Genomic DNA, 27,318 nt, shown 5'->3' on the forward strand with positions numbered 1-27,318 from the left:
TCATTTCTCCTTCTATCTTTTTTTACTTCTGTTCGGCTATTTCCTTCTTAATCACCTAACCGTAGCCTTGTCAATCTAATACTTGGTCATTTTTTCAATAATCATAGTATGAGATACTTTATAAAATGCTTTTCTGAAGTAGAGATATACTATATCTACCACATTTCCATAATCCATGAAGTCAGTGATTCCATAATAGAAGGAAATTAAATTAGTCTGGCATGACTTGTTTGCTACAAGCCAATGCTGGCTCTGGTTAATTACTGTATTCTTATCCAAGCACTTACATACATGTTTGATAATTTGTTCAAATATCTTTCCTGGTATAGAAGTAAGGCTCACTGGCCTGTAATTTCCCGCCTCCATCTTCTTTCCTTTTTTGAAGATAGGGACATTTGCCCTTCTCCAATCTTCTGGGACTTCTCCTTTTTACATGCTGCCCTCCTTTGTGGCTGCATACATTACTAATTTTCCTCAATGTGGCATCCCATCCATTTGGATGTGCTTTTAAATATGTAAGAGTTCATTAGAAAGTCAAACGTAAAGACCAAGAGACCTAGACCCATTCAAGAATAATTTATTTATGTTCGTCCATATTGCTATGTTAATATTCTATATTATAGATAACTATGGGCTTAATTTTACCTCTGAATAGCTCTGATATCATGGCATATTTTAAGTCATATAATGAAGATATTTTTCCCAGGAGGCAGTACCTTTAGTGAATAATATGCTGTCGCTGTGTCGCGTCATATAGTCAGTTATTGGGTGCCTTTGTGATGGTAATATGGAGCCTAAGGGGTCCATATGCAGTATTTCGATAACATACAGTGTGCAAATGAAATAAACATTCAAATACTAATATTCATTAGACCTTTTTTGCTTTTTTTTACTTTCTGCATTTGAACTGAATATAAAACAAAGCTCAGAAACTTTCTAAAATGCTTAAAAGATTTTTAATTTAAATCATATTTCATACTCTGGAAATACAATAACTCACAATTCTCTAATACCAATGGCAAAAGAGCAAAACAGATACATGCGTTAAATCTCCACCCAGATGCAATAAATAGATAACAGATGTTAGCTAAAGAAATAAAAAAAACAGTAATCTGACATCCATGCATCAAAACATTCAATAAAAGTAAAACAATAGCGCTGTCCTATTTATATTCCTATTAGCTAATTGCAGATAAATTAACAAACTTTAACAAATTTGGCTATTTTGTAAACAGGATGACATAGAGCAGCAGTATATTTGCCTTCATATTATGAAATGCTTATATGGACCTGATGGTGAACCTTCTGTTAGTATCTTTTTCAAAGACACGTCTATACAATATATATTGTGTCCTCTAGATTAAATGTGATCTGTGTGTAGTATGGGAGTATCTGCTTTAATGTTGATTACAATGACTATCAAGGAGTTAAAATATGATAACCTGTGTACTTGAGTTAAATTCTATTGTATGTGAAATAGGTTTTACATAATGTTATTGTGCAAAATTACAGGTTTAAACTATTTAATCTCAAGAATTAGCTCATTTGACTAAAGCCCTGTCATACATAGAGATAAGTAAGTAGAGGTTGGAGGCTTCGATGAAGACATCTTGGCAGTCAAAAAGCGAACCTTGTCTTTAGAAGCCCATTGGTAGAGTTTAGTTTTCCAGAGTATTCAGATGTCACATACAATATTCAGTCAGTGTTCTTATTAAAGTTCTGATTCAGTGTAATTCATTTAGCCAGATTGATACTGTCATTTAGTGTATTTGATGATTTTGGAGGTCCTTGTGGAGGTCCTTTTAACCCTTGACCTGTTGATGTTGCTGTGTGCTGGAGGTCTGGACATCACTTTGGCATTCAGTGTGGGTACAGCCGCACTCCTCTACATATATGTAGGTATAGACAGTGCTGGTTCCGTCCAGGCATTTCAGGTTTACTTCCCGTTTGCTGGTCTTCACTTCCTGACAACAGCTGCACTTGTGCTCCATCAGGTTTGCCTCAGCAGAGTATCTGTGCAAAGAGGATACATTTTAGAAATGGTAACAGGTTCGTCCAGGTAAACGTTCTGATCAGATCTACGATAACTCAAGAAGTTCTGAGTATAAGAAGATTGAAGATTTTTTCAAACATCACTTGTAGACAACTTTGTAGAGTAAACCTAAGGATAATCATGGATATTTTTCCTTGTACATAGATACTGTACGTCTCATTGCATATAGATACTATACAGAATGTTTCCTTGCACATAAATGTCTCCTTTTACATAGATTCTGTATCTCTCCTTGCACATAGATATGTCTTCTTGCATATAGATATGTCTCCTTGCACATAGATACTGTGTGTCTCCTTGCACGCAGATATATCTCTTTACACATACAGTAGACATGTCTCCTTGTACATAAATACTGTAACTCTCCTTGCAGATAAATACGGTATCTATACATGCACATACATATGTCTCCTTGCACATTGACATGTTTCCTTATATATACAGTAGATATGTCTCATTGCACATAAATACTGTAACTCTCCTTGCAGGTAAATAATGTTTCTCTCCTTGCACATATATATGACTCCTTGCACACAGATACTGTATGTCTCCTTGTCACCCTAGTGGCTTACAAAGTTATAAATGTGAAGGATTAATAACACTTTCAACTTACATAGAAGATGTCATGCAGGCTCCACCACAGGAGGACAGCTCCACAACCTGGTCTGTTTCGCAAAAGCTGGTCTTGATACGCTCGGATTTTTTATGAACCCCACATCCAGACAGGACAGCTTTAATAGGAATGTGAATACAATTACTAACATGTAAGTATTACAGGAGTATTCACCTTTGAAAGAATTGGTATAACTAGTTTATAAATCATCAAGTGTCAGTGGTTCCTATTTTTATGCTTTTGGAGTGATTATTATTTTATAACATAGTGTTATAAATAATGTTGCGGTAATTTATTTGGGAGTTTGTGCCTGATTTAAGCAAAATTCTAACCATACAAATAAAGCTGTGAAGTACCTCGGGGGAGGGCTTATTCTCTTTTTGCATTTAATTTTTGTTACCCTTATGCTCTTGACTATAGAGCTTTAAACTGTATAATGCTTATTTAGCACAAATACCCCAGTGGAACATAACTGATAATTAAAGACTTTTAGGACTGATAATAAATTACTTACGTTTGCAAAACTCACAACAGCCATCAGATTTGATAGTACCCTGCACAACAAACACATAGATCAAAATGAATATGCAGTTATTTATTTTTCATTAAAAAAAGGAGAAAAAAACTAAACGAACATGCACCTTTTAACATCTCGGACCAACATTATTTGTTGTTTAATAACTTATTACATTTCCTTTTCTGTTGAAGCTCTGATTTTCAATACAGAATTTTACAGACACCAAGATAAATGCTAATTATCTGGATCCCTATATTGTTAATAAAGGGAGCAGGTGATTTTTTTGGGATAAAGAATAAAATTTTCTCATATACTTCTATGTCTATCTATGGGTTTTCTGTGCTCTGTATTGGAAAAAAGGGCATTAACGACTATAAAGATAAATTGAGAATTTAATCATAAAACTGTTTTTAGATTTTTAAAACAATGAGGCTGGAAGATGAATAGTGACTTATTTTTATTGAACCCTAAGAAGCAATAAAATATGATATTAAAAGAAATTCTTTCACTTAAATGGGCACTATTATTTCAACACACTTGGCATATATCAATAGTACAAGCAAATAGAGGAAACTTTGTAATGTATGTTGTCAGAGAAATCTGCTTTATGAGCGGCTTATTTTTGCCTTCTAGTTGCTTGATTGACTACTTATTCTGAAAAACTGCTAAAATATGTCCTGCTCCAAATTGCTACTTGTCACTCACTGAAGGATCTGATTACAGCTGTCTATTGAAGGCAATGGAGTAAGGAGGGTGAAGGAGTAGCAGACTGAGAGAGGCAGAGACACAGACAGGTCATGCTGCTGTTTTCTAGTAGTTTTCTAGATTCATAATTACACTGCTGTTTAATTTCCTTCATTTTGCAGCTGCTTCTGCAAGAATGTCTGGGAATTATTTATAGAAGATTTATTACTAACTAGTCTCTACCCACTAGTAAATTAGAGATAGAGCTTGCCCTGGGAAAAAAAAACTACTGGAAAATGCAGAACAGATGTCATACATGAACATACACATCATGTTATAGTGAGTAGTCACCTGAAACGACAAGAACATTAAGGTCACAATTCATCATTGCTTTTATGCCTCTTTGATGGTCCGATTTGTGTGTTTTGTGCCTTGTTTTTGTTTGCACCCAATTCATTATTCTATTTGTCTGTTTTAAGTCTAGTTTATATAGTATAAGTCTAATTTCAGTTACATAATAAAATATGATTACGTAGGTGAACAAACCTCAATACACTTGGAACGATCGAGAGGTGTGCATGAAATGCTTTTCTTCTCAACATCGTAGGTGCTGGAACAGGTGTAGGTGGAGCACTTATCTTCTGGTGGAACATACTTTTCTTCAGGCTAAAAATTAGTTAAATAATATCATGATTAATTTAGAACATCGTTAGAATTGTGCACAAAATGATACAAAATGGCGACTAATGTCAATAAGTCTAGTGTATTTATATAGAATATAGTAGCTGAAAAGGAGCTTATGACTTTTTTGGAAGGTCACACAAAATGCATTTTTCATAATAGATGATGAACACAGGAAAAATCAAAATTAAAGTTTCAGGAACAGAATAGAATTTTTAAGTTTCATTTGTATCTTTACAAACAATTTAAACATGCTTTGAGCAAAACAAATCATATATTGTTATTATTTTTTTTACTATACCTTCATAATTCTGGTTGTGTTGTCACTCAGATGAATCACACAGGCGTCCTTTACACATTTTCCACAACATTCACCTGGAACTGTCTTGTATGCGTAGCCCTGGGGAAAAAGATATTTGCTTAGTTTCTAAAGTCTATAGGTCAGGGTTCCTGCAAAGAAAGCGAGGAGAGACTAGTATAACAAGCTTGTTCTACCTAGGTGGGTGCAGAACTTCCAAGGGTTGACTTAGATTCCCAAATAATTCATGTAATTCATGTGTAAGAGCAGCCCACTGAAATTCAAGGTTGGGCTGTGATTTATACCCCAAACTTTAGCTAGTCTCTGAAGCTTCGGTGATTAAATCCCAACCTTTTTTTTTAAAATTTGGCGTGCTACTTTCCTCTCTTGTTTGCACTTGGGCATTGTGATTTAGAGAGGTTCTAAGGGCCCCATCACACATAACGACTCACCAGCGATCCCGACAATGATATGAACTTAGACAGTGTAGGACCGCCCCGACCACAGAGTCACCTTGTCAATGGTGGGACGGCTTTTATGCTATGTTTGATCAAATACAGTATTACTAAGAACTCTGTATGATTTAAATGCACTTTTGCTTTTTACTTATTTAATTACAGCAGGATTTTTTCATTTTGTCTTTTGTAGGTTTTGTAACGATATGAACTTGTCAGCATTGCTGGTGTGTCGCTACATGATCGCTGGTGAGCTGCCGAACAGGCAGCTTCACCAGCGATCAGCACCAGCAACAACGAGCCGGCGCGTCACTGTGTACCTTAGATACCAGCGTGCTGGTGCAGGGAGCTCGTATCCAAGGTAAACAGAGGGTTTGTAAGCGTCGCGCGGCACTTAGAAACCCACTGTTTACCTTGGTTACCAGCTCCCTGCATCAGCACGCTGGTATCTAAGGTACACTGCAGGTTTCTAAGCGCCGCACGGCACTTAGAAACCCTAGAAACCGCTGTTTACCTTGGATACAAGCTGGGAGCCCGCTGATCGCTGGTCTCCCACCTGCCACACACAGCAATGCATGCTGGCCAGCGGAAGACCAACGATCAAAAAAAAGTCCAGGGTTTTTGAGCACTATCAGCGATACCCGGCAGGGGGGCCGGTCGCTGATATCTGTCACACACAGCGATATCGCTGGTGAGATTGCTGTTGCATCACAAAACTTGCGACTCCGCAGCGATCTCGCTAGTGATCTCGCTGTGTGTGATGGGGCTTTATACTAAATTGATCATACCTGTTCACAATGTTCGATGGCACAAACTGTTCTGACTGCAACAGGCACATACTGATCTTCAATGTGGTGGCACTCATTCTGTTCACATGGCTTATCAGGGGAGCTCCATGTCTCACCAGGCTGTAAATACACAGTAAAATGAGATATTATACAGATATGAGAATATACAAATCCAAATGTGTGCACAAAATGAAGAATTCAAAATTGAAAGGGTTGTCTAGGACTAATATAGTTATATTTTCCCTCTGGAATATGTCCTCAATGTGATATCAGTGGAGGACAGAGCATCTGACTTCTCCAGCACTCAAATTCTAGCTGCTCAAGCAGCAGCCAGATATTAGCAGTGTACAGCATGGAAAACCACATTATGATGCATTTTTTAGCGTCTAATATCGAGTTTTGGGTGTTTTATTTGCCCTCGGCTGGATCCCGAGACATTGAGACTTGATGGATAAACGATCTGTAGATCAAGTAGTTTATTTCCCATGTAAGTGATTGTAGGTGTACTGGAGCCCCAATAATGTCACACCCTAGATAAGTCATTAATATGTTAACTTGCGCAAATCCTTCAATATAATTGTTTTCTGTGCTCTGGTGGACAATTGCAGTCAATAGATTTAAAGATGTATAGCAGAATTGCAACATATAAGTTGAAAGGCTTTTATACCAATTATAGACTTAAAGAGGTTGCTCCGGACTTTAACATTGATGGCCTATCCTTAGGATAGCTCATCAATGTATGATCAATGGAGGTGTGTCACCCAGCGCCCCTGCCAATTAGCTGTTCCAGCGGTGACCGGAACTGCTCAGTTATGGATCTGCACAGCTCTGTCTACTGTATGTACTGCACATTAGCCCCCTATTCAAATCTATTGGGTGTGGATGTTTAGTACACGACCATGGCCACTATACCTTTGATAGAGATGTTCATCTCGCATCTGTGCAAATCTGGCTGCCGCCATCACAGAGAGCCGTTGATCAGCGGGGGCTGCAGAGAGCTGCACCTCCACAGATCAGACATTGATGACATATTATAAGGAAAATAAATCAATGTTAAAGTCCAAGACAAGTCCTTTAACTATAGACTTTTCAGCTCTCATCAGTATAAGACATGGAAACCATGCCAGGGGCAAATGCAGGATGTTTAAAGAAAGTTTTACAAGTGTCTTGCTCTCTGAAGTGTGGACTTTATGACAACCCCTGATGCCAACCTGCTATATGAATTGTTTTCTGTATGTCTTTCTATATCATATATGCATTATGCATATATGATAATAATGTTCATAGTGCATTACATAAATGCATGATAAACATTATTCAGAATAAACTAGTTTGACTATGAGCTAATAAATTATAAGGGCTCGTGCCAATGAACATATTTTTGATCCAAGTGTGATCCGACAAAACATCAGATCACACTCGAGTCAGTGTTGGTCTATGGGGCCGCACACAAGCAAAAACTCTTCCTCCAACCAAGCCTACCCAAGAAAAAAATTGCTGCATGCCTGAGTTTGATCGAATATTGGATCACAATAGGTCATACAAGCCACTGAGTCCGCTGAAAACATTGGACTTCACTTACATGACAAATGAGTGCAGTCCGATTTCCAGAGAGTGAGAGAATAGAGAAAAGGCTGATTTTTTTCTCCATCTTCTCCTCATCCAAGATAATTGGATCCCACTATGCTGACACTCTGATCAACCTCTGATTCGAGTGATTGTGATTTGCATAATTGACACGATTTTATAGGATGAGAGAAAATACAGTTATCTGAACCCAGCCTAATAATGAAGATTGTAAGGGTTAACACCAAGGAATCCTGGTTGATTGGACAGCAATGGGTTTAATGTGGGTGACCCTGTGCCGTCAAAGTACAGATATGCTATTTACTAAGAGGGAAGCTCAATACTTATGATCTATACAGTTTTCTTTATATGCAAAAATAAATCTTAATGCAGTGAATTGCTTCTGGTAATGGCATTAGAATACCTTCAGAATGATTGTGGAGTTGTCTTTGCCTTTCATTACACAAGCATAAGGTACACATTTGGCACAGCAATCATCTTCAGAATGTAAAAGTTCAGTTCCCTAAAAGATGGAAAATAATAGGACAAAAAAGAGAAGTGACTAAAAAAACCTCGCAGATGATGAATTAGGGAAAAAAAATTTTTTTCCAGTGCATACTCCATACTTCCTTTTTAATCAAAATTAATTTCAATTACATAATAAAATATGACTATGCAGGTGAACAAACCTCGCTACACTGGGATTGATCGAGAATAGGGCACGAAATGCTTTTCTTCTCAACATCGTAGGTGCTGGAACAGGTGTAGGTGGAGCACTTGTCTTCTGGAGGAACATACTTTTCTTCAGGCTGAAAATTGGTTAAATAATATCATGATTAATTTAGAACATCCTTAGAATTGTGCCCACATTTATAGAAAATGGCGACTAATGTCAATATGTCTAGTGTATTTAAGTAGAATAGAGTAGCTGAAAAGGAGCTTATGACTTTTTTTGGAAGGTCACACAAAATGCATTTTTCACAATAGATAATGAGCACAGGAGAAATCAAAATTAAGGTTTTAGGAGCAGAATAAAATTTTTAAGTTTCATTTTTACATACAAATAAAACATGCTGTGAGCAAAACAAATCATATATTGTTATTATTTTTTGACCTTACCTTCATAATTCTGGTTGTGTTGTCACTCAGATGGATCACACAGGCGTCCTTTACACATTTTCCACAACATTCGCCTGGAACTGTCTTGTATGCATAGCCCTGGGGAACAAGATATTTGCTTAGTGTCTAAAGTCTATAGGTCAGGGTTCCTGCAAAGAAAGCAAATTGGGACTAGTACTACAAGCTTGCTCTGCCTAGGTGGGTGAAGAACTTCCAAGAGTTGACTCAGATTCCTAAATAATTCATGTAAGGGAAAGAAGAGCAGCTCACTAAAAATCAAGGTTGGGTTGTGATTTATTCCCCAAACTTTAGCAGTCTCTGAAGCTTTGGTGATTAAATCGCAACCTTTTTTAAAAAAAATTAGCGTGCTATTTTCCTCTTTTGTTTAAACATGGGCATTTTGATTTAGAGAGGTTCTAATACTAAATTGATCGTACCTGTTCACAATGTTCGATGGCACAAACTGTTCTGACTGCAACAGGCACATACTGATCTTCAATGTGGTGGCACTCATTCTGTTCACATGGCTTATCAGGGGAGCTCCATGTCTCACCAGGCTGTAAATACACAATAAAATGAGATATTATACAGATATAAGAATTTACAAATCCAAATGTGTGCACAAAATGGAGAATTCAAAATTGAAAAGGCTGTCTAGGACTAATACATTTATATTTTTCATCTGGAATATGTCATCAATATGAAATCGGTGGAGGACAGAGCAGCTGACTCCCCCAGCACTCAAATTCTAGCTGCTCAAGCACCAGCCAGATATTAGAAGTGTACAGCATGGAAAACCACAGCTTGATGCATTGTTTAGCGTCTAATACCGATTTTAATTTTCATTGGCCTTTGGCTTGATCCCGAGACATTGAGACTTGATGGATGACTATCTGTAGGCCAAGTACTGCAGTTTATTTCCCATTTAAGTGACTGGGGGTCACTGAAGCCAAACTAAACTATCATTGATAAATCATTAATATGATAACTTGATCAAATCCTTCAAGATAAATGTATTTTTGTGCTCTGGTTGCCATGTGCAGTCGACAGATTTAAATATGTATCGCAGAATTGCAATGTATAAGTTAAATGGCATTTATACCAATTATAGACGTAAAGAGGATGCTCCGGACATTAACATTGAAGGCCTATATTTAGCATAGGTCATCATCAATGTATGATCAATGGAGGTGTGTCGCCCAGCGCTCCTGTCAATGAGATGTTCCAGTGGTGACTGGAACTGCTCAGTTATGGATCTGCACAGCTCTGTCTACTGTATGTACTGCACATCCGCCCCCTATTCAAATTTATTGGGTGTGGATGTGTAGCATACGACCATGGCCACTATACCTTTGATAGAGTTGTTCATTTCGTATTTGGGCAGTTCCAGCTGCCGTCGTCACTAATAGCCACTGATCGGCGGGGGTGCAGAGAGTTCAACTCCCACAGATTAGACATTGATGATCTATTATTTCGATTGTTAATCAATGTTAAAGTCCAAGACAAATCCTTTAGCTATAGACTTTTCAGCTCTCATGAGTGTAAGATATGGACACCATGCTAGTGGTAATTGTAGGATGTTTTAAGAGAGTTTTACAAGTGTCTTGCTGTGCAAAGTGTAGACAGTATGACAACCCCTGATGCCAACCTTCAATATAAATTGTATGGAATTGAATTTCTGTTTGTCTTTCTATATTATTTATGCATTATTCATATATCATAATAATGTTTATCATACTTTATATAAATGCATGAGAAACATTATCTAGAATAAACTAGTTTGACTTTGAGTTAGTAAATTATAAGGGCTCGTGCCATCAAACTGATTTCTGATCCGAGTGTGATCCGACAAAACATCAGATTGCACGCGGCTCAGTGTTAGTCTATGGGACCATGCACAAGTAAAAACTTTTCCTCCAACCAAGCATACCCAAGGAAAAAAATCGCTGCATGCCTGAGTTTGATCCAATATTGTGAGTGCAGTCCGATTTCCACAGAGTGACAGAATGGATAAAATGCTGATTTTTTTCTTCTTCATCTTCTCCTTATCCAAGAGAACTGGATCCCACTATGCTGACACTCTGATCAAACCTTGATTCAAGTTTGATCATAGTTTGATTTGCATAATCTACCTGATTTTATTGGATGAGAGAAAATACAGTAACTCTGCACCCAGCCTAATACTGTTGGTTTTAAGGGTTAACACCAAGGAATCCTGGTTGGTTTGGACAACAGTGAGTTTAATGTGAGTGACCCTGTGCTGTCAAAGTACAGTTATGCTATTTACTACGAGGGAAGCTCAATACATAGGGATCTATACAGTTTTCTTTATATGCAAAAATAAATCTTAATGCAGTGAATTTCTTCTAGTAATGGCATTAGAATACCTTCAGAATGATTATGGAGTTGTCTTTGCCTTTCATTACACAAGCATAAGGTACACATTTGTCACAGCACTCATCTTCAGAATGTACGAGTTCTGTTCCCTAAAAGATGCAAAATAATAAGACAAAAAAGAGAAGTGACTAAAAAACCCTTGCAGATCATGAATAAGGGAATAAATGATTTTTTTCTAGTGCATACTTTCTTTTTAATCAAAATTAATTTCAATTACATAATGAAAAATGACTATGTAGGCGAACAAACCTCGCTACACTTGGATTGATCGAGAGGTGTGCATGACATGGTTTTCTTTTCAACATCGTAGGTGCTGGAACAGGTGTAGGTGGAGCACTTATCTTCTGGTGGAACATACTTTTCTTCAGGCTGAAAATTAGTTAAATAATATAATGATTAATTTAGAACATCCTTAGAATTGTGCACAAATTTATAGAAAACGTCGACTAATGTTAATATGTCTAGTGTATTTAAGTAGAATACAATAGCTGAAAAGGAGCTTATGACTTTTTTTGAAGGTCACAACAAATGTATTTTTCATAATAGATAATGAGCACAGGAGAAATCAAAATTAAGGTTTCAGGAGCAGAATAGAATTTTGAAGATTCTTTTTAATCTTATCAAACAATTAAAATATGATTTGAGCAAAACAAATCATACATTGTTATTGTTTTTTGACTATACCTTCATAACTCTGGTTGTGTTGTCACTCAGATGGATCACACAGGCGTCCTTTACACATTTTCCACAACATTCACCTGGAACCGTCTTGTATGCGTAGCCCTGGGGAACAAAATTTTACCTTAGTTTCTAAAGTCTATAGGTCAGGGTTCCTGCTGCAAAGAAAGCAAATTGGGACTAGTACTACAAATTTGTCCTAAATAGGTGGGTGCAGAACTTCCAAGGGATGACTCAGACTCACAAATAATTCATGTAAGGGAAAGAAGAGCAGCCCACTGAAATTCAAGGTTGGGTTTTTTTTTATTACCCAAACTTTAGCAAATCTCTGAAGCTTTGATGATTAATTCCCAACCTTTTTAAAAAAAAAAAAAAAAAAAGAATTTGGCGTACTTTCCTCTCTTTATTTGCACATGGGCATTGTGATTTAGAAAGTTTCTAATACTAAATGGATCGTACCTGTTCACAATGTTCGATGGCGCAAACTGTTTTGACTGCAACAGGCACATACTGATCTTCAATGTGGTGGCACTCATTCTGTTCACATGGCTTATCAGGGGAGCTCCATGTCTCACCAGGCTGTAAATACAAAGTAAAATGAGATACTGTACAGATTTGAGAATTTATAAATCCAAATGTGTGCACAAAATGGAGAATTCAAAATTAAAAGTGCTGTCTAGGACTAATATAGTTAAATTTATCCTCTGGAAGATGTCCTCAATGTGAAATCGGAGGAGGACTAAGCAGCTGACTCACCCAACACTCAAATTCTAGCAGCACAAGCAACAGCCAGATATTAGCAGTGTATAGCATAGAAAACCACAGCATGATGCATTGTTTAGCGTCTAATATCGAGTTTTTGGTTTAAATTGAAATTGGCCTTCGGCTGGATCCCGAGACATTGAGACTTGATGGATAAATGATATGTAGACCAAGTACTTCAGTTTATTTCCCATTTAAGTGATTGTGGGGGTACTGCAGCCCCAATAATGTCATACCATAGATAAGCCATTAATATGTTAACTTGAACAAATCCTTTAATATAATTGTTTTTTGTGCTCTGGTGGCCATTGCAGTCAATAGATTTAAAGATGTATAACAGAATTGCAACGTATAAGTTGAAAGGCTTTTATATCAATTATAGACTTCAAGAGGTTGCTCGGGACTTTAACATCTATACAGTTTTCTTTATATTCAAAAATAAATCTTAATGCAGTGAATTTCTTCTAGTAATGGCATTAGAATACCTTCAGAATGATTGTGGAGTTGTCTTTGCCTTTCATTACACAAGCATAAGGTACACATTTGGCACAGCAATCATCTTCAGAATGTACGAGTTCTGTTCCCTAAAAGATGGAAAATGATAAGACAAAAAAGAGAAGTGACTAAAAAACCCTCGCAGATCTTGAATAAGGGAATAAATGTTTTTTTTCTAGTGCATACTCCATACGTCTTTTTTAATCAAAATTAATTTCAATTACACAATAAAATATGACTATGTAGGTGAACAAACCTCGCTACACTTGGATTGAGCGAGAGATGTGCATGACATGGTTTTCTTCTCAACATCGTAGGTGCTGGAACAGGTGTAGGTGGAGCACTTATCTTCTGGTGGAACATACTTTTCTTCAGGCTGAAAATTAGTTAAATAATATAATGATTAATTTAGAACATCCTTATAATTGTGCACACATTTATAGAAAACAGCGACTAATGTCAATATGTCTAGTGTATTTAAGTAGAATACATAGCTGAAAAGGAGCTTATGACTTTTTTTGGGAGGTCACACAAAATGCATTTTTCATAATAGATAATGAGCACAGGAGAAATCAAAATTAAGGTTTCAGGAGCAGAATAATATTTTTAAGTTTCATTTTTACACAAAAATAAAACATGCTGTGAGCAAAACAAATCATATATTGTTATTATTTTTTGACCTTACCTTCATAATTCTGGTTGTGTTGTCACTCAGATGGATCACACAGGCGTCCTTTACACATTTTCCACAACATTCGCCTGGAACTGTCTTGTATGCATAGCCCTGGGGAACAAGATATTTGCTTAGTGTCTAAAGTCTATAGGTCAGGGTTCCTGCAAAGAAAGCGAGGAGAGACTAGTACTACAAGCTTGTTCTGCCTAGGTAGGTGAAGAACTTCCAAGAGTTGACTCAGAATCCCAAATAATTCATGTAAGGGAAAGAAGAGCAGCTCACTAAAAATCAAGGTTGGGTGGTGATTTACTCCCCCAACTTTAGCAAGTCTCTGAAACTTTGGTGATTAAATCGCAACCTTTTTTAAAAAAAAAATTAGCGTGCTATTTTCCTCTTTTGCTTAAACATGGGCATTTTGATTTAGAGAGGTTCTAATACTAAATTGATCGTACCTGTTCACAATGTTCGATGGCACAAACTGTTCTGACTGCAACAGGCACATACTGATCTTCAATGTGGTGGCACTCATTCTGTTCACATGGCTTATCAGGGGAGCTCCATGTCTCACCAGGCTGTAAGTACACAATAAAATGAGATATTATACAGATATAAGAATTTACAAATCCAAATGTGTGCACAAAATGGAGAATTCAAAATTGAAAGGGTTGTCTACGACTAATATACAGTCTTTATATTTTTCTTCTGAAAAATGTCATCAATATGAAGTCGGTGGAGGACTAAGCAGCTGACTCCCCCAACACTCAAATTCTAGCTGCTCAAGCAGCAGCCAGATAGTAGCAGGGTACAGCATGGAAAACCACAGCTTGATGCATTGTTTAGCATCTAATACCGAGTTTCTGTTTTCTTTATTGGCCTTTGGCTTGATCCTGAGACATTGAGACTTGATGGATAAACGATCTGTAGGCCAAGTACTGCAGTATATTTCCCATTTAAGTAATTGTGGGGGTACTGGAGCCAAACTAAACTACTACCATTGATAAATCATTAATATGTTAACTTGATCAAACCCTTCAAGATCATTGTTCTTTTTTCTCTGGTGGCCATCTGTAGTCGCTAGATTTAAAGAAGTATAGCAGAATTGCAACCTATAAGTTAAAATGCATTTATACCAATTATAGACTTAAAGAGGTTGCTCAGAACTTTAACAGTGATGGCCTATGTTTAGGATAGGTCATCAATGTATGATCAACAGAGGTGTGTCACCCAGCGCCCCTGCCGATCAGCTGTTCCAGTGGTGACCGAAACTGCTCAGTTATGGATCTGCAAAGCTCTGTCTACTGTATGTACTGCACATCCGCCCCCTTTTCAAATCTATTGTGTGTGGATGTGCAGTACGCGAACACGGCCACTATACCTTCAATAGAGTAGTTTATCTCGTATTTGGGCAGTTCCAGCTGCCGCCCTGAATGAGAGCCGATGACCGGCGGGGGTGCAGAACTGCACCCCCACAGATCAGACATTGATGATCTATTATTTGGATAGTTAATTGATGTTAATGTCCAAGGCAACTCTATTAACTATAGGTTTTTCAGGTCTCTTCAGTATAAGACATGGAAACCAAGCCAGGGGCAAATGTAAGATATTTAAAGAGAGTTTTACAAGTGTCTTGCTGTATGAAGTGTAGACAGTATGACAACCCCTGATGCCAACCTTCTATATGAATTGTGTGGAATTTCTGCATGTCTTTCAATATCATACATGCATTATACATATTTGATAATAATATTCAGTATGCATTATATAAATGCATGATAAACATTATCCAGATTAAACTAGTTTGACTATGAGTTAATAAATTATAAGGGCTTGTGCCAGCAAACATTTTTGATTCGAGTGTGATCCGGCAAAACATCAAATCGCACTCGGCTCAGTGTTAGTCTCTGGGGCCATACACAAGCAAAAACTTTTCCTCCAACCAAGCCTACTCAAGGAAAAAAATCGCTGTATGCCTGAGTTCCATCCAATATTGGATCACAATAGGCCATACAAGCCATTGAGTCCACTGAAAACATCGGACTTCATTCGCATGACAAATGAGTGCAGTCTGATTTCCACAGAGTGACAGAAGGGAGAAAATCCTGATTTTTTTCTCCATCTTCTCCTCATCCAAGAGGATTGGATCCCACTATGCTGACACTCTGAACAAACTCTACTTTGATTATAGTGTGATTTGCATAATCTACCCAATTTTATTGGATGAGAGAAAATACAGTCGTCTGCACCCAGCCTAATACTGAAGGTTTTAAGGGTTAACACCAAGGAATCCTGGTTGGCTTGGACAGCAATGGGTTTAATGTGAGTGACCCTGTGCTGTCAAAGTACAGTTATGCTATTTACTACCAGGGAAGCTCAATACTTAGGGATCTATACAGTTTTCTTTATATTCAAAAATAAATCTTAATGCAGTGAATTGCTCCTAGTAATGGCATTAGAATACCTTCAGAATGATTGTGGAGTTGTCTTTGCCTTTCATTACACAAGCATAAGGTACACATTTGTCACAGCACTCATCTTCAGAATGTACGAGTTCTGTTCCCTAAAAGATGCAAAATAATAAGACAAAAAAGAGAAGTGACTAAAAAACCCTTGCAGATCATGAATAAGGGAATAAATATTTTATTTCAATTACATAATAAAATATGACTATGTAGGTGAACAAACCTCGCTGCACTTGGATTGATCGAGAGGTGTGCATGAAATGATTTTCTTCTCAACGTTGTAGGTGCTGGAACAGGTGTAGATGGAGCACTTATCTTCTGGTGGAACATACTTTTCTTCAGGCTGAAAATTAGTTAAATAATATAATGATTAATTTAGAACATCCTTAGAATTGTGCACAAAATTATAGAAAATGATGACTAATGTCAATATGTCTAGTGTATTTAAGTTGAATACAGTAGCTGAAAAGGATCTTATGACTTTTTTTTGGAAGGTCACACAAAATGTATTTTTCATAATAGATAATGAGTACAGGAGAAATCAAAATTAAGGTTTCAGGAGCAGAATAGAATTTTTAAGTTTCATTTTAATCTTATCATACAATTAAAACATGATTTGAGCAAAACAAATAATGCATTGTTATTGTTTTTTGACCATACCTTCATAACTCTGGTTGTGTTGTCACTCAGATGGATCACACAGGCGTCCTTTACACATTGTCCACAACATTCGCCTGGAACTGTCTGGTATTTGTAGCCCTGGGGAACAAGATATTTGCTTAGTTTCTAAAGTCTATAGGTCAGGGTTCCTGCAAAGAAAGCAAATTGGGACTAGTACTACAAGCTTGTTCTTCCTAGTTGGTGCACAACTTACAAGGGTTGACTCAGACTCACAAATAATTCATGTAAGGGAAAGAAGAACAGCCCGCTGAAATTCAAGGTTGGGTTGTGATTTATTCCCAAAACTTCAGCAAGTCTCTTAAGCTTTGGTGATTAAATCGCAACCTTTTTTTTAAAAAAAGGTGTGCTACTTTCCTCTCTTGTTTGCACATGGGCATTGTGATTTAGAGAGGTTCTAATACTAAACTGATCGTACCTGTTCACAAGGTTCGCTGGCACAAACTGTTCTGACTTCAACAGGCACATACTGATCTTCAATGTGCTGGCACTCAATCTGTTCACAAGGCATATCAGGGGAGCTCCATGTCTCACCAGGCTGTAAATACACAATAAAATGAGATATTATACAGATTTAAGAATTTACAATTCTAAATGTGTGCACCAAATGGAGAATTCAAAATTGAAAGGGTTACCTAGGACTAATGTTTTTATATTTTTCCTCTGGAATCTGTCATCAATAAGAAATCGGTGGAGGACTGAGTAGTTGACTTCCCCAGCATTCAAATTCTAGCTGTTCAAGCAGCAGCCAGATAGTGGTAGTGTACAGAGTGGAAAACCACTGCTTGATGCATAATTTAGTGTCTAATACCGAGTTTTGTTTTTTTATTATTGGCCTTCGGCTCAATCCCGACACATTGGGAATTGATGGATAAACGATCTGTAGACCAAGTACTGCAGTATATTTCCCATGTAATTGATTGTGGGGGTACAGGAGCTCCACTAATCTCATACCATAGATAAGTCATTTATATCTTAACTTGATCAAATCCTTCAAGATAATTGTTTTTGTGCTCTGGTGGCCATCTGCAGTCAATAGATTTAAAGATGTATTGCAGAATTGCAAAGTATAAGTTAAAAGGCTTTTATACCAATTATACATTTAAAGAGGTTGCTCAGGACTTTATCATTTATTGCCTATCCTTAGGATAGGTCATCAATGTTTGATCAATGGAGATGTGTCACCCAGCGCCCCTGCTGATTTGCTGTTCCAGCAGTGACCGAAACTGCTCATTTATGGATCTGCACAGTTCTCTCTACTGTATGTACTGCACATCCGCCCACTATTCAAATCTATTGGGTGTGGATGTGCAGTACGCGAACACGGCCATTATACCTTCAATAGAGTTGTTCATCTCTTATCTGGGTAGTTGCGTTTGCCACCGTCATTGAGAGCCAATGATCTGTGGGGGTGCAGAGAGCTGCACCTGCCCAGATCAGACATTGATGACATATTATAAGGCCAACCTTCTATATCAATTGTATAGAATTTCTGTATCTCTTTCTCTATCATGTATGCATTATGCATATATGATAATAATATTCATCATGCATTATAGAAATGCATTCTAAACATTATCCAGAATAAACTGGTTTGATTATGAGTTACTAAATTATAAGGGCTCGTGCCAAAGAACGTATTTTTTTCTCCAAGTGTGATCTGACAAAACATCAGATCGCACTCGACATGGGGCCATATACAAGCAATAACTCTTCCTCCAACCAAGCCTACCCATGGAAAAAAATAGCTGCATGACTGAGTTTTATCCGATATTGGATCATACTCGGCCATACAAGCCATTGAAAGCATTAGACTTCACTTGTATGACAAATAAGTGCAGTCCGATTTCCACAGAGTGACAGAATGGAGAAATGCTGATTTTTTTTCTCCATCTTCTCCTCATCCAAGAGAATTGGATCCCACTATGTTGACACAGATCAAACTCTGATTCAAGTTTGATCTGAATGTGGTTTGCATAATCTACCTGATTTTATTGGATGAGAGAAAATACAGTTGTCTGCACCTAGCCTAATACTGAAGGTTTTAAGGGTTAATACCAAGGAATCCTGGTTGGTTTGGACAACAATGGGTTTAATGTGAGTGACCCTCTGCTGTCAAAGTACAGATATGCTATTTACTACGAGGGAAGCTCTATACTTAGGGATCTATACAGTTTTCTTTCAATTCAAAAATAAATCTTAATGCAGTGAATTGCTTCTAGTAATGGCATTAGAATACCTTCAGAATGATTATGGAGTTGTCTTTGCCTTTCATTACACAAGCATAAGGTACACATTTGCCACAGCAATCATCTTCAGAATGTACGAGTTCTGTTCCCTAAAAGATGCAAAATAATTGGTAAATATAAAATACATTTAAATATGATTGCCATGTAAAATAAGTTGTGAATAGATAAGGACATTTGTATTCTTGGTACTGACCGGTTCGCACTCCGTTTTGCATTTTATAGGTTGACATGAGACTTTGTATAGTAATGTCTCTGGATCTGTCTCATTGGTACAAGAACAGTCCCTGCATACATTTTTGGTTTGTGGGATTTTAGTTCCAGGCTATAAAAAGAAAGAAAAAACAATCATTTTTTTGTCAAACTATGACTTTTTTCTTTAATTTCAGATGTTAAAAGTTTTGATTTTTGCACTTACTTTGTACGTGTTGTCATCGTACACACAGACCTCCGTTGCATCTGTTTTAGAAGATCGAAACATTTATTGGAATAATAAATGCAATACTTTTATTTTAATATATAAAGAAAGGAGCTTCTTCACCAATAAAATAGTATGAGATATAGAAAACTGGCAAAAACATGTAGTGATCTATGACACTTACTGCAGCTATATGTTGGGCAGCAATCATCTTCTAACATCTCCATGGCAATCTCAAATCCGAGAGGACACTTCTTCTCCTTCTCCAAGCAGTAGCTGACGTTACATACTACAAACAGAGAGATGGTTGAGTCCGACTTCATATCAAGAAATTATTCAACTGTCAAGAAATGTTAAGAGTATTTTACTTACTGCATTCATTAATCATGCAACATGGCTGCTTGGGATTGGGTCGCTCTTTGATGATAAATCCATCTCTCGCACAAGATAACTCAACTAATGGAGGACATGTCATGTTATGACACTGGACAGTGCGAGAGTTCATTTCACATGTACATTCCTTGCATTGGCTTGTCCAGGTCTCTCCAGGCTGTGAACATGAAAGTACAGGAATTGTTTTTATGTTATATAAAACTTTATAGCTTAAAAGAGGTTTTCCATTATCGTTCGTCAGGAGTACAAAGCTTTCCAGCTTCCCAAGCTTCCTGTTTCTTAGCAGGCAGTTTGCTCATGATGACTAAAAGTTTGGATCAGTGGCATGGTTGCACTGCTGGTCCAAACTGCAAGCAGAGGCGGCTTTTCTTCTACAACATTAGAGTTTCAGAGGGTCGCTGAAGCTGTGGAAACACAGCTAGCTTCAGAGCAGAGCAGTGCTTGCAAATTCTATAGCACTGCACTCCTTGCCTAGAAGTCTGGCCACCACTGAGAGATAGCAGCAGTGGCCAGTATCCTACCCAACAAAAGGCAAACAATGACATTTAATAACCTTCCGTTCTTGCGAATGGAGAAAATTTATGAATGGTAAATTGCAAAGTTGTTTTTACAAGCACTCTGCAATTTTACCTATTTAAGAAGATGAGACTCCCTCTCGCCTTTAATTTCAACTCCTTTTTGACTATTCTGGGTACCATCTGAGCAGGTCATCTGAGGTTGCTTTCTGCTTTAGCCCCTCTTTTTTCTAGGCTTTCTTTGTTATAACAAATTTTTTGTCATTTAAGTTTATAAAGTGACGATATATAATGTAATATAATGTAATATATTACTTACTTTTACGGGCATTCCTTCAGGGCCAGCGCAAGCTGGAAGAAAAAACAAAAAATCACATTCATTTGTTGTCATCCAAAATATTTTATTACGATATGCTAGAAATACATTCAGTTTTTATAATGAGCATATACTTTAATAGTTTGTGCAGTTTGGGCTTTAGGTGGACTCCATATAATAACATTAAGAACACAAAATTACAGCTATAACCAGGCATTTTTAAGTCTATGAATAATTATGTTTGGCCGCCTGATACCTCTGCAGTCAAGTATATAAATATATATTTTGGAAAAATATAATTAGTGCTCTACACTTTTTCCGATTTGAGATATACTGTACTTTTCAATATTTTACTCTCCTCGCCAAGTCTTTGTTCTCTATGACTAACTATATGCACAATATGAGCTACAAAAGTACATTTGTAGTTTTAGTTTAATTCACTCATAACCTATACCATCAGCCGAATATGTGTTAATGAACAGTTCTGGATTTTTTAAAAATTGTTTCTTCCCAATAATTTTTAATAAACCTTTCAGTGATTGTATATGTAGATACATACTGCAGTGCTCAACGCAGACATCGGTGACAGAGTTGAACCGTATGGTTCCTTTAGGACAGAAACAGCCTTCAGTTTGGTCGTACTTAGAGTTCTGAACTTCTCTGCAATGACAGTAAAAATATAAATTCACTTATGTGTCATATATTACTAAATGTTAATCAGTCCTCTCAGTCTTAAAGGGGATGTCCCATGAAGATAATATAATTTACACATTGAATCAAACATGGAGATCTATTCATTGCTGTTACTACAGTTATTGCTAAGGGAAGTTGTGTCCAGTCATACATTGTATAGCAAGGGGAAGCTAAATTTAGTTAAAGGGACTTGAGCATTAATGGCCTGTCCTTAGGATAGGTCATTAATTTCTGATTGGTGGGGGTATGACACCTCAACCAATCAGCTGTTCCCATTGTCAGTGGCAGCCAGAATTGCTTAGCATAGCTCCATTAACAGAATAATGGCCTCCAAAGGATAATGCACATCTGTCCCCTGTTTAAATAAGTAAGAAGCGGATGTGCAGTACCCATCCACAGCTATTATACAGTTGATGTGGCTGCCGCCGACACCGGAAACAACCAGTTTGTGTGGGTACTGGGTGTCGTACCTCCACTGTTCAGACATTGATGACATATCTAAATAATAGGCCATCAATTTTAAAGGCCCGGACCATCTCTTTAATAGAGGGAAGTTTTCAATCAGGGGATTGCCCTCAATGATTCACATAAGTACTCAGAAGATGTAAGTGATGGGTCAGTCCCTAAAATCTTAACTCATTTACAGATCAAATGAATCAGTTTTCATTTCATATTTGCAGAAATAATATATGGAGATTTTTTTTAAAGAGTTCTTACTTGTTTTCGCAGGTCTGGACATGCATTGGTCCACAAGCATTATACACCTTTCCAGCAGGGCAATTGTATGCTACATTTCAGAAAAAAGAGCAAATAAGATTATAATCTTTAAAACGTACAACAACTGACATTGTCAATTATAAGAAATGCTAAAATTATTATAAGTAATCAAAGACACAATAAAGGAGATACAGTATATACCAATGCAAAGAAAGACTCCTGAAATTGGTGCTCGAAACAAAATTCAGTTGATCAGACATTATAATAAGGAAAAACAAATAAAAGTACAATCTCATTGGTAGGACAATGACTAAAAATGTTTTCCGTTAAACTAATTCTTATAGATCTTCCCTGTGGTTGCAAATCATATACAATTTTTAAAAAATTTAAAAACACTTACGACAATGTCCTTTAGTCTTGTTTCTCCAGTCCACACAAATTCCATTGGCAATGCACAAAGAGGCATAAACCTCCAAACTGGAACATGCTGTTGGCTCAGAGTTGTGGCGCATATGACAGGCATCAAAGGCACATGCTTCATGGAAGTGTTTTGGATTAATAATTTTGTGACAATCAGCAAAGACCCTTTAAAGTTAGAAGAAAATACATATATTATATGTATATTACTAGATGCCAGTATTATAGTAATTATTTAAATATTATTCAGAGATGGGAAAAATCAGACATGGAGGTACCAGGAACAAGGGACTCTATGCAATAAAAACAAGGCATTCATTACTGGTATGAGGGGTGGTTACAACCCTGTGTCGGCTGCAGGCAATGAAGTAATAAAAGAAAAGTACAAGCTTGGTGTGACTTATTTTCTGATAAATGACACCACCACCCAGCACACTGGCATATGTGATCCTCACACCAGACCTGGTCACAGTCCCCTGAGGACAATTAATTAATCCTTCTGGCTGGTTATTTAATACAATGTTGCCCCCTTGTGAGCAAGGGGTGTAGAAACAGATCCTCAGTACATGTGTGATCAGTGACTTGCTGCTGTGTGCTCCTGGATTTAGTGTCCTTCATTTGACCAGGTCACCTCATAGTCTGGATATTTCAATTTTATTAATTCCACAGTTGATGCATGTTTGGCTCAGACAAAACCCAATGAGTAACCATAAATGTGGATTTTCCTGTTGTCATAGACCAAATCTTTCTCTATCTCTGAAGCTGTCATTTTATAGATAATAGCATGATCCGCCCAGCCATAATGTCCTTGTATAAGTCCAACCCTTCCATCACGTTGACCGGGATCAGTACGTATTTGAACACCCCATCCATGTCTATATCTACCACTGGAATCTGCTCCAACCTGCGCTCCGCCATCATCTGTCCAAGACAGCACAGCAGCCAATCTGCTATCAACTCGCCCCACCTTCCCTTTAACCAAATGTATTATAGTATACAGTGGGGAAAATAATTATTTGATCCCTTAATGATTTTGTAAGTTTGCCCAATGACAACTGTTGGTGCAATAGTAAAAAAATGGAAGAAATACAAGATGACTGTCAGTCGACATCAATCCGGGGCACCATGCAAAATTTCACCTAGTGGGGTATCCTTGATCAAAAGGAAGCTTTGAGATCAGCCTAAAACTACATGGGGGAACTTGTTAATGATCTCAAGGCTGCTGCAACCACAGTCACCAAGAAAACCATTGGTAACACATTATGCCGTAAAGGTTTAAAATCCTGAAGTGCCCACAATGTCCCCCTGCTCAAGAAGGCACATGTGCAGGCCCTTCTGAATTTTGCAAATGAACAAAAGGATAATTCTTTGAGTGATTGGGAGATGGTGCTGTGGTCAGATGAGACAAAAATTGAGCTCTCTGGCATTAACTCAACTCACTGTGTTTGGAGGAAGAGAAATGCCTATGACCCAAAGAACACCATCCCCACTGTCAAGCATGGAGGTGGAAACTTTCTGTTTTGAGGGTGTTTCTCTGCTAAGGGCACAGGACTTCTTCACCACATCAATGGGAGAATGGATGGAGCCATGTACTGTAATATCCTGAGTGACAACCTCCTTCTCTCCGCCAGGACATTAAAAATGGGTCGTGGATGAGTCTTCAAGCAAGACAATGACCAAAAACATACAGTCAAGGCAACAAAGGAGTTGCTCAAAAAGAAGCACATTAAGGTCATGGAGTGTCCTAGCCAGTCTCCAGACCTTAATCCAATAGAAAACTTATGGAGGGAGTTGAAGCTCTGAGTTGCTAAGCAACAACCTCAATATCTTAATGATTTAGAGATGATCTCCAAAGAGGAGTTGACCAAAATTCCTCCTAACATGTGCGCAAACCTCATCATCAGCTGCAAAAAAAATCTGACTGCTGTGCTTGCCAACAAGGGTTTTGCCACTAAGTATTAAGTCTTTTTTGCCAGAGGGATCAAATACTTATTTCTCACTGCAAAATGCAAATAGATTTATATAATTTTTATAATGTAATTTTCTGGATTTTATTTTTGATATTCTATCTCTCAATGTTAAAATTAACCTACGCTTAAAATTATAGACTGTTCGTGTCTTTGTCAGTGGACAAACTTACAAAATCAGCAACGGATCAAATACTTATTTCCCCCCTGTATAAGTCATTATGTGCACTATCATTGCAGCTTAGCCATTTTGCTTAAAGTGCAACTGTCAAGAGAACTTGCAGCAGAATTTCTATTTCTGCCTTTAGCTCCTCCCTCACCCTCTCCATAGACTTTTATGGGCAGCAACTGTCATTTCCTATCTCAATAATTTGCAAATTTGTCTTTATTGAATACAGAAATTACCTAAGAACTAAAAATGAAAGATCAATCCCATGAGGTGAAAGAAGCAAATTTTTCATATGACAAGAATGATTAGATTTATGGATACTCTTGATTTATTAAATAAAAATTAAAATTATGTTTATATGTTTATTCTTTGAGTTGCAATACCAGGCTCAACCTGTGGACAAGAGTATTGATGTTTATGAAAAAAAAATTGGATTTTTTCATACTGTACCTACCGGAGAAGTTTGAAGAAACACAAAAACAGCATTATTTTTATTATATATATATATAGTATGATATGAAATGTATTGAACAATAACATTCCAACTTACTCGCTTAAGATGATATCACAAACTTCTGATGGTGGGCATGTTGGAGCTGGAGTAGGGTGAAGCGGTGGTGAAGTTGGTGGAGGTGAATGACAGTATGGCTGGCCTGTTACATTGACCTTCCAGTGGTTAGCCATCTTGGAGCAATCTTTCACTATCTTACCATCTGGCAATCTGCAGTCTTCGGTGCTGTTGTTCGAGCAAGTACCTAAGTTGGAACACAAAGTGAAATATATGTTAATGTTCATGCCTGCTGGTTTTTTGGAGATATATATCTAAAGCTGAAAAAAATCTTAAAATTATCTCAAATATCACGTACCACACTGTCCTTCAGTGTTGTAACCAAATTTGCTGAATGGCAGTTTGATAACAAAGATCATTCCACTGAATGAGATGAATGCATCAATTTCTGGGATCTCCACATTCATGTTAATGCCAGTGCTAGATATAGTAATGCCATCCTTAGTGAACCCTGGAGTTACCCAGTCATTATTCCATCTAATCTGTAGACAATGAATGAAAATTGTTAAGTGGCAAATAGATAACAGTCAATGTAGTCACAATGAAATAAAATAGACAAAATGGTCATCATCAGGCAACAAGAAACCAATATAGCTTATAGTACATATAATAATTCAAAGGCCATATGGATATGGAGATTTTGAAAGTTGTCGTTGTTAATTGGTGATGTAGAAAAGTATGAATCATGACTTGTGACTTGTTTTCTTACCCTGTTTCTCATTCTTCCTTCGTACATCATACGTGTCAAAACAATTTCAACAGATTTGTAGTAAATCAAGATAGATTGTGGACAGGATAAACCATCTTCAGCATCACAGAAGTAGTTGTCAACAAGGACCCGGAAGTTGTCATATTTGGGAGTAATCTGCTGCACAAGAACATATGTACAATTGTCCAGGAAAGTGTAATAGGTGCCATCAAAAGTGATATAATGAGGGTCACCCCATCCGCTGCACACACCTAATGGAAGTCAAAAAGAGTTAAATCAGATTTAGATCATTGAACATTTATGTCTAATAAAAAATCTCAGATCTTTATTTCAAGAAAAACATAATGTAATCTCTAATTGGCTTTGGATGCTTAACCTCATTAATACTAATTTACCTTAAACTCCTCTCACCAAGGAGTAATGAAGTCTTTTGGGGCTTTCATTGACTCTTTAGTTATTTTGATGTTAGGTTATTAAGAAAATTGATTTGAAAGAAGTTCTAACATTGCAATTATGGTTCCCTTCAAAGAGCCTAGATTTCTAGTGTAAACAGCGTCTTATGAATTTTTCTTATCATTATTATTACTTGCATGGAAAATGAGTGTTTTGTAAAACTCACATTCGCATTCATAATGTGAACAACATCCATCTGCACTCATCTTTTTCACAGGGGGGAATCCATTAGCACAGGACAGTGGCTTTTCTTCCGGACAAGTCACTGGCTGTAGGGTAACAACATTATTTCCATGGCATGTGGCCTTTGTACAGTTATTAATCATCCATGTTTCTTTAGTCTAGATAATGTAAAATACAATGAAACAGAAATATTAGAATAATTATGTTGCATCCAATTAGGTCAAATTAATACAAAATTATGTCAATAATTTTACTCCCAAAATGTAAAGGACTCTTGAAGTTGTTGTCTGCAATTAGGCAAGTCCATATAAAACAGCTGATATTTGTTATGTTAACATTGTTACCTTCTTAGGTGGGCAACCTTCTTCCTGTGTTGTAACAATTGTTGTTGTTGTAGTTGGTTTTTCAGGTGTAGTTGTTGAAGTACTTGAGGATGTTGTTGTAGGTACAGTGGTTGTGGTGGATTTAACAGTGGTTGTAGCTATACAAGGTCCTTTGTGTCTTTCTGCTTCACACTCGTTATTACACTTTGCATAGAAGTAGCACCCTTCTGCGTCAGTCTTGTTATAGATGATTTCACCTAAAAATAATTAATAAGAGATGGAACTAAGTGTTAAGAACATAATTATCAATATGCT

General features: G+C 37.1%; 1 protein-coding gene across 1 annotated transcript in view; it reads right to left on the bottom strand.

Annotated features, from left to right (window-relative positions):
• Nucleotides 1-933: 933 nt before the first annotated feature.
• Nucleotides 934-27,318, bottom strand: part of LOC141058199 (mucin-5AC-like) — a 51,156-nt gene continuing 24,771 nt past the window's right edge. Inside the window, exons 32-67 of the mRNA XM_073554345.1 lie at nt 27,025-27,260; nt 26,664-26,838; nt 26,045-26,295; nt 25,634-25,817; nt 25,318-25,522; nt 22,615-22,799; nt 22,215-22,284; nt 21,364-21,464; nt 20,808-20,839; nt 19,953-20,130; nt 19,765-19,869; nt 19,581-19,621; nt 19,359-19,487; nt 19,156-19,254; nt 17,335-17,454; nt 16,899-16,997; nt 16,462-16,581; nt 16,238-16,336; nt 14,232-14,351; nt 13,792-13,890; nt 13,363-13,482; nt 13,097-13,195; nt 12,309-12,428; nt 11,856-11,954; nt 11,421-11,540; nt 11,162-11,260; nt 9,212-9,331; nt 8,775-8,873; nt 8,345-8,464; nt 8,080-8,178; nt 6,090-6,209; nt 4,850-4,948; nt 4,414-4,533; nt 3,181-3,220; nt 2,667-2,784; nt 934-2,013 (exon numbers count right to left, since the gene is read on the bottom strand). Of these exons, the coding sequence (XP_073410446.1) occupies nt 1,803-2,013; nt 2,667-2,784; nt 3,181-3,220; nt 4,414-4,533; nt 4,850-4,948; nt 6,090-6,209; nt 8,080-8,178; nt 8,345-8,464; nt 8,775-8,873; nt 9,212-9,331; nt 11,162-11,260; nt 11,421-11,540; nt 11,856-11,954; nt 12,309-12,428; nt 13,097-13,195; nt 13,363-13,482; nt 13,792-13,890; nt 14,232-14,351; nt 16,238-16,336; nt 16,462-16,581; nt 16,899-16,997; nt 17,335-17,454; nt 19,156-19,254; nt 19,359-19,487; nt 19,581-19,621; nt 19,765-19,869; nt 19,953-20,130; nt 20,808-20,839; nt 21,364-21,464; nt 22,215-22,284; nt 22,615-22,799; nt 25,318-25,522; nt 25,634-25,817; nt 26,045-26,295; nt 26,664-26,838; nt 27,025-27,260 (4,451 nt within the window). The 3' untranslated portion in view covers nt 934-1,802. The remainder of the gene's footprint in view (nt 2,014-2,666; nt 2,785-3,180; nt 3,221-4,413; nt 4,534-4,849; nt 4,949-6,089; nt 6,210-8,079; nt 8,179-8,344; nt 8,465-8,774; nt 8,874-9,211; nt 9,332-11,161; nt 11,261-11,420; nt 11,541-11,855; nt 11,955-12,308; nt 12,429-13,096; nt 13,196-13,362; nt 13,483-13,791; nt 13,891-14,231; nt 14,352-16,237; nt 16,337-16,461; nt 16,582-16,898; nt 16,998-17,334; nt 17,455-19,155; nt 19,255-19,358; nt 19,488-19,580; nt 19,622-19,764; nt 19,870-19,952; nt 20,131-20,807; nt 20,840-21,363; nt 21,465-22,214; nt 22,285-22,614; nt 22,800-25,317; nt 25,523-25,633; nt 25,818-26,044; nt 26,296-26,663; nt 26,839-27,024; nt 27,261-27,318) is intronic.

This window comes from Dendrobates tinctorius, unplaced genomic scaffold, assembly GCF_039654945.1.
Source record: "Dendrobates tinctorius isolate UK_male_01 unplaced genomic scaffold, ASM3965494v1 ptg000211l, whole genome shotgun sequence".
Lineage (NCBI taxonomy): Eukaryota > Metazoa > Chordata > Amphibia > Anura > Dendrobatidae > Dendrobates > Dendrobates tinctorius.